At 44.4% G+C, this 7,304-nt stretch overlaps 1 protein-coding gene across 1 annotated transcript; it reads right to left on the reverse strand.

Moving 5' to 3' along the window:
- Positions 1-2,323: 2,323 nt before the first annotated feature.
- Positions 2,324-5,861, reverse strand: LOC310774817 (G-protein coupled receptor 26-like; the record flags this gene model as incomplete). Its single annotated transcript, XM_083634957.1, has 3 exons — positions 5,182-5,861; positions 4,168-4,281; positions 2,324-2,552 (listed from the first exon to the last, which is right to left on the reverse strand). The coding sequence occupies exons 1-3, from the start codon at positions 5,850-5,852 to the stop codon at positions 2,324-2,326; spliced, it is 1,014 nt and encodes a 337-aa protein (XP_083491083.1). The 5' UTR covers positions 5,853-5,861.
- Between the last annotated feature and the right edge of the window lie 1,443 nt (positions 5,862-7,304).

Below are 7,304 nucleotides of genomic sequence, written 5' to 3' on the forward strand. Positions count from 1 at the left end.
CATAATAATTACAAATCTTCCAAATCATGGACACAAAATTAAAGCACATAATGTTAATCATGAAGTTAAATGAAGATTAGTAGTCAGCATTTCATCTGAAAATATTGAGACATTTCTCTTGCCATATCTTCCATCGTGTTTTCAGGAAATGAGTTGCAGCTACTAATATTTGGCTCACTAGGCATACACATAGTGTCAGTCATTTTGGCACTGTGTGTAGGCTAATAATGTGTCTTAACTGTGGGTATCTCACTGTTATCTCACGGTTGACACTTTGCTGTCATGTCAATCTGAATGCATTTTCTGAATGCCATTGCCTTCCCATCAAAATCCCAAATTTAACTGTATAAACTGTATAAATTGAAAACAAACAGGCATATAAAAAAAAATCTTTCAAGATATTTTCTGTAAAGATTATTCTGTTCTCCACAAAGCTGTGACCCACCTCTATCCACTTCAACTCTAGAACAAGTAGGAGCCCAAACAAAAAGCCCTCTGATACAGAGTTGCCTTTCTTCTGATACAGAACACAAAGTGTATATAGATATAGTAGTAGATTACACTTTGCCAATCAACAAGGGTATTGGGCTTACATCTGTCTCCAAGAAATGCATGGAAATTAATATTATTACACTGTACAAGCAATGGAGCTAGATTAATATATACAGTATGTGCGTCAATTCAATATGGGAGCCAAGGGTCTATCCATCTAATTAAAATATGCATAATGAGTTAAATACCACTGTGACTACTTGTATTATTATTATTATTATTATTATTAATAACCATATTGCCATTAGTTCACATGTGGGCGACCCTGTGTATAGCGAAGGACAGATCGACATTTTCCTTTGAAGTCCATCTAGCCCAAACGAGTGAGAAAGCATGAGGCATCTGCGATGGGCTAGCAGCACACAGAGGAAGCCGCGGCGAGCGCCGTCAATCAGGCTCCGCTCGACCGAACAACCTGAGGGCCACTCCTCAGTCACGACAGCATGGCAGCCGCTTTGAAGGCCCATTTTCCCATTCAACTCTGCCTGGCCGGGTTGGTAAGACCTTCAACTTGACTCTCACGCACACATACAAGAGCACTGTTTCACACTGAACTCAAAGAAAACAGATACATCAAAGTGTTCCCTTCCATACTCTCTAATGCTACAAGGCAATGTACTGTATCTTTATATGAACAGTTAATTAGCACAAACTGCCCTATAGAATTTGTTTAATTGGGAGAGTGCTTTATCGCATGAAGTTTGAAATACCTGAGCCAAACTCTACAGTAGCATTCAAAGCTGTCTTGTGTTTCCATCTGTAATACAGTTAGGGAACTGATCTCATTGGGTATCAAGTTAAGGTGAAGCTACTTTTCAGTGCTACATATGAACGTGTCACACTAACTTCCTTGCTTGCGGCCATTCCCTATCCCTTTTTAAACGTGGTAAAACACATATGGTCATGTCGTAATAAACCAATGCAACAAAATAAATACATCTATCCTACTTAAACCAATGAGCTCGTAGTGAGCTGGCCTTTCTTGGGTGAACGCATCTGTCTGTCCAGGTGGTTGCGAAATCTGTCTCTCCAGGTGAATGTGAAATCTGTCTCTCCAGGTGGATGTGAAAACTGTCTCTCCAGGCGGATGTGAAATCTGTTTCTCCAGGTGGATGTTAAATCTGTCTCCAGGTGGATGTTAAATCTGTCTCCAGGTGGATGTTAAATCTGTCTCTCCAGGCGGATGTGAAATCTGTCTCCAGGTGGATGTTAAATCTGTCTCCAGGTGGATGTTAAATCTGTCTCTCCAGGTGAATGTGAAAACTGTTTCTCCAGGTGAATGTGAAATCTGTCTCCAGGTGAATGTGAAATCTGTCTCCAGGTGAATGTGAAATCTGTCTCCAGGTGGATGTGAAAACTGTCTCTCCAGGCGGATGTGAAATCTGTCTCCAGGTGGATGTGAAAACTGTCTCTCCAGGCGGATGCGAAATCTGTCTCTCCAGGTGGATGTGAAATCTGTCTCCAGGTGGATGTGAAAACTGTCTCTCCAGGTGGATGTGAAATCTGTCTCTCCAGGTGGATGTGAAATCTGTCTCCAGGTGGATGTGAAATCTGTCTCTCCAGGTGGATGTGAAATCTGGCAGGATCTCACCGTCTTCACTGCACTGATCTGTGGTTCTGGGCACAGTCGTATCCCTATTTAGGAATAGATTTGTGCTAAGTCTGACCAAGAACAACCACTATTTCTCGTCTCCTTCATCGACAATTAATCAAGCCTAGTGTTTTCATGACAGTCACTGGATCAGACCGTGTCCCCTCACTCCTCTCTCTGTCACTCTGTGGCCGGCATGCTGCTGCCCCGGGTCTCGTGCCCGCGGCCGGATGCATTCAAGGAGCTCCGCTTCAGCAGCCTGTTGATGATGTCGGCGTATGTCTTCCTGTACTGGTTTCGGAGCAGAGAGTACACGAAGGGGTCGCAGGCTGCCTTGCTGTATGCCAAGCACTTGGAGACGATTCCCCAGTGAGGGTTGATAGGCACCGCTGGAAATAACTCCACGATCCTGCAGGCAGAGAGAGAGCAAGAGAGAGCTGCAGACGAAAATGCTGAAAATAGCCATAACAAAAAAAAATTAAATACTGTATGGACCTTTCTATACCTTGTGATCTATACTCTACAATGATTAGATTCAGTATGGAATTCTCAAAACAAAGGATTTGGAATAATGGAAATAACTAATTTCTGGAATAACACCGCACATGTTATTTTCCCCACTGGAAAATACAGGGGCTCCTTCTCTCTTCAGTTTTTGTTTGCTGAAAAATCAACTCAGCTTCCAGTTCCTTCAGCTGTAACGGCTTTAAGTAAAGTCAATAACCCTCTAGACAGAATGTGGGCAGCTGTCAAAAGTGAAACTATGTGAACAGTTTCCCCCTATGTTTTGTTATGAGGCTATTTTTCATCTGCACCGAAGCTCCCGTTTCTCATTTGCAGCCAGCAGAATTATGTGTCAGAAGTCAGACCCACTGGGAAAATGAAACCGACTTATCTAAGCAGTAGCGAGTGTCTAGAAACGAGCCAATTAAGTTGGATTATTATTTAATACAGTATCTGACTCACAATTTAGCCCAGCTCCTTTAAAGACAAGACAATAATGAGGTCTGAAACAGCAATTCTCAGGTTCTTGATATACTTAAAGTATATTATATCTGATTTGATGAGGCACCTGATTAGCTTTTACACATATTACATGCTGGCTATAAGGCAATGTTGATCTCAGCCATGCTCAGAAAAACTTAAAATTGCCAACATTTTGATAATGCAATATACTGTATCCTTACACTTGTATTGGTGATACTTATGTGGTGTGAAAACCTATAATAACCCCCCCCCCCCCCCCCCCCTGCACTCTGGATGATTACACTAACTGCAATCAAGCTGCATCAGCACATTAACACTGGCCTCACATGGTCCAGTAGCCATCACAGCATGTGCCCACACCCACTCCACGGCACTAACAGTGAACACCAGGTTAAGTAAACGTCCTCACCATACAGTGGTGCTTTCACTATACACAATTATGCACCATGACCCTGAAAACAAATGGCCATTAGTGAGGCAGTGGGGACGCTTTTAGTGTATAATATATTGAGTTAGTAATTGGTAAACTGCCATTTACTCTGGGGAAATTGGTTTGTATAATAGTGCTGCTATGGAGTCAGTCGCTCATCCAATCCATCAAGACAACCGTAAAGGACAAATTGTTGGTGCTCTTCATCTGAGTGGATGAGAAAGACGTTAATGTCAAAGTAACACCAATTGGGTCTCCAATAGCATTTATTTTATTCTCGTGTATGTGACTCTCTCTGGGCTTCATAAGCCGGTGATGGCTGTGAGCAGAGGGGATTCTACCTGATTAACTGTGCTGCATCCATGGAACACAAGGGGAGGGGAGGGGGGGGGATTGCTAATACAGCAGCAACACCAGAGCAGAGAGGCATATTACTTATCACAAGGTCAGACAATCTCATCTTCCAACTCTGGACTCTGCAGAGTGGAGGCGGAGGCGGAGGGGGGTGGGGGTGGGGAGAGGTTTGGGGATATACCAGCAGCATCAAAGGGGCTGTCTGTGCGTGCCGCAGTGTGGCCGGCCGGCGCCCTCTCTCTCCCCCGCTCACCGTGTGATCACGTAGGGAGCGAAGCAGAGCATGAAGGTGCCGATGAAGGTGCTGATCTTACGCGTGGCTCTCTGCCGTCTCCGTTTCTGCTCCTCCAGACAGCGCTGGCGAACGCTGACAAGGCAAAGCACAACAGTCATGCCATCAAATGGGACGCATTTGGAAAAAAGACCACAGAATATCTCCAAGAATATGTCCATGTCTGATCTGGGCCTGGTGTGCTAGACTTAAGGAGGACTTTGAGCAGGGACCCCCCCACTTCCAGAATTATAATGTAAACACTGTTTGTTTGTGTGTGTGTGTGTGTGTGTGTGTGTGTGTGTGTGTGTGTGTGTGTGTGTGTGTGTGTGTGTGTGTGTGTGTGTGTGTGTGTGTGAACGAACACGAGTGTGTCAGGTTTATGTAGTCATGGCACACACACTCAATATTTTGGGAGGTGGGTGATCAACAGACTTCACAATGGATTTACCAGCATAAATAATACATATAAAGGCATATTGCACCAGCTTTGCTCTGTGTTAATTCCCCAACTGACATTGATGGACAAACTCAAGAGACATATCATGATTATCATTAGTCCTATTTCTTCACAGGCTATGTAATTTCCTGTAGCCTGTGTAACCATGTGTAGCCATGTGGTAAGCAAACTAAAGCAATCATTCAGGGTGACAGTGTAGCATTTCACCACAATTATATCCGGCTTCCCTTGCAAGTGCAAAGATGGCACAGCATCCTATTCCTTTTTGCATCCATTACAGTAGCTGACCCCACCCCCCCTCGTTACATGAATATATTGCATATTAATCTGAGGGTTGCTTTGTACAGTTTACTCATTCTGTCCTCATGTCCTCAATCACACTGAGACTACCATAGCAGATAGATGGCTGATAGGAATAGGATCAGTGGTGAGAGGTGAATCTGAATAAACAAAAAATCATAATGATTCAGTAAGCTGTGAAATCATTCATTAGGACAACAAATAATTTGCTTGAGCAAGGAGTTAAAGGGACTCACGTGGGGTGTATATCCACCAGCAGCACTAAAGTTTGCATTGTAATAACGTCGATCCTTTTACAGTGGAACCTCGCCACTTTGAGCACTTTGAGGTAAGTGACACACAGCACTATAAAAGAGAGGAGAAACGTGAAGGAGTGGAAAAACACGGTAAAGATAACGAACTGGGTCCGACTGCTCGCCCGCGGGTTGGCCAGAGTGCAGGACGCGTAAAGCCGGTGATATCCCACCCAGGAGAGGCAGGTGGCCGCCGTGGAGAAGGACATGGAGTGCGCCCACGTGTATCCCAGCACGAAAGCCGCGTCTTTGTGCCGCATTTTGGAGTGGTACCTCAGCGGGAAGACCACCGCGATCCACCTGTCGATGCTCAGAGCTGCCATGCTCAGCATCGAGTTGGTGGACAGAAAAGTCTCCAGGAAGCCCACGGTCTGGCAGAAGCTGTCACCCCCGGGCTGCCCCTTGCTGACGAGTCCCACCAGAGTCAGCGGCATGTTGGAGATGGTCAGCAACAGGTTGCAGAAGGTGAGGTTGAGCGTGAACAGACCCGGGACCTGCTTGCGGATCTCCGGGTTGTACAGAAAGCAGATCAGCACCAGCACGTTGGACAGCAACGACACTATAATAATTACGACTACCAGCACAGAGAGAAGCACCTCCGCAGTGTCCATCATGTGGCTCCCAAAACTCACTTATTTCCACTTTTGGTATCCAATCTCCATTTGTAGTTGCAAAATTGCATTATGATATCTGTCACCCAAAACCGTGTCCATGCATCCCCAGTTCTTTCCAGTGGGGATCCTCTTCTTTCCACTACATTGTCCTCCTGAGACTTTATACCTGCGAGCCAGCAGAGATGATGCGAGCCTAGTTAGGACGATCCCGGCATGATGAGGAGTGTTTGTGGGGAGATCTCCCATCGACCAAGTGGCAGTGCAGAGAAGCTCTCTGCCTATCTGTCCTGCCACTGCGTCTTGCAGTCAGATCTGTCGTGCTGTGATGCGCTCTCAAGGCATCACCCCTCCGCACTCTCCACACTGTACCCGCTGATCGGTCTCTCCTCTTGTAAGAACATTACAGGACTTAAGAGGGTATTCTTTCAAGGGATATATATAGCCTATATATATATATATATATATATATATATATATATATATATATATATATATATATATATATATATAGGCTATATATATGTGTGTGTGTGTGTGTGTGTGTGTGTGTGTGTGTGTGTGTGTGTGTGTGTGTGTGTATATATAGGCTATAGATATATAGGCCTATATATCTATATATATACATGTATAGGCTATATATGTGTGTGTGTGTGTGTGTGTGTGTGTGTGTGTGTGTGTGCTTGTGGATTTATAGCCTATATATGCGCTCACACGCACATACACACACACACACACACACACACACACACACACACACACACACACGCACACAAAGAGTATATATGGATTTAAATATAGCCTATATATAGCCTATATGAGCTCACACACACACATGCACGCACGCACACACACACACACATGCACGCACACAGACACACACACACACACACACGCACATGCACACGCATGCACACACATAGCCTACATTGATCCCCTGAGTCCCTTCATGATCCATGGTCCATGGTCCAAAACATACACATTTGGCCTAATCCCTGTAACATTTTAGTTGTGATTTTTTGGGGGGAGGGGGGGGGGGGTGGACTTAAAATACTGTATTTCTGATTACCACTATGATGCAATGTTAAATGATGCCTAGTTTCTGGTGTCTACAAGATCAAGGTGTGTTTTGCTGATCATGGGTTCAACTGCACTGTATAATTCATCTTCATATTCTGCTTGTTTACAATCCAACCTTGAACCTCCTATCCTATACTATAGAATGAAGGAAACTCTGTCCGTCTGCGCAACATTTACCTCCGCAGTGAGTTGGCCATTCAATCTGAAACTGCACATTGGCCTTAAGCATTGGCTAAGCAGGAACTGATTTCATTTCCCCAAATGTAAGCTGTTTTGATGCACACATCCACGGAGGTCTGCACGTATGGCGGTTATGGAATTAGCTCAAAATAATCAAAGTGAGGGATAATAGAAAACTAATAACAATCAATTGCT

This window comes from Poromitra crassiceps (genome assembly GCF_964638095.1).
Source record: "Poromitra crassiceps genome assembly, chromosome: 4".
Lineage (NCBI taxonomy): Eukaryota > Metazoa > Chordata > Actinopteri > Beryciformes > Melamphaidae > Poromitra > Poromitra crassiceps.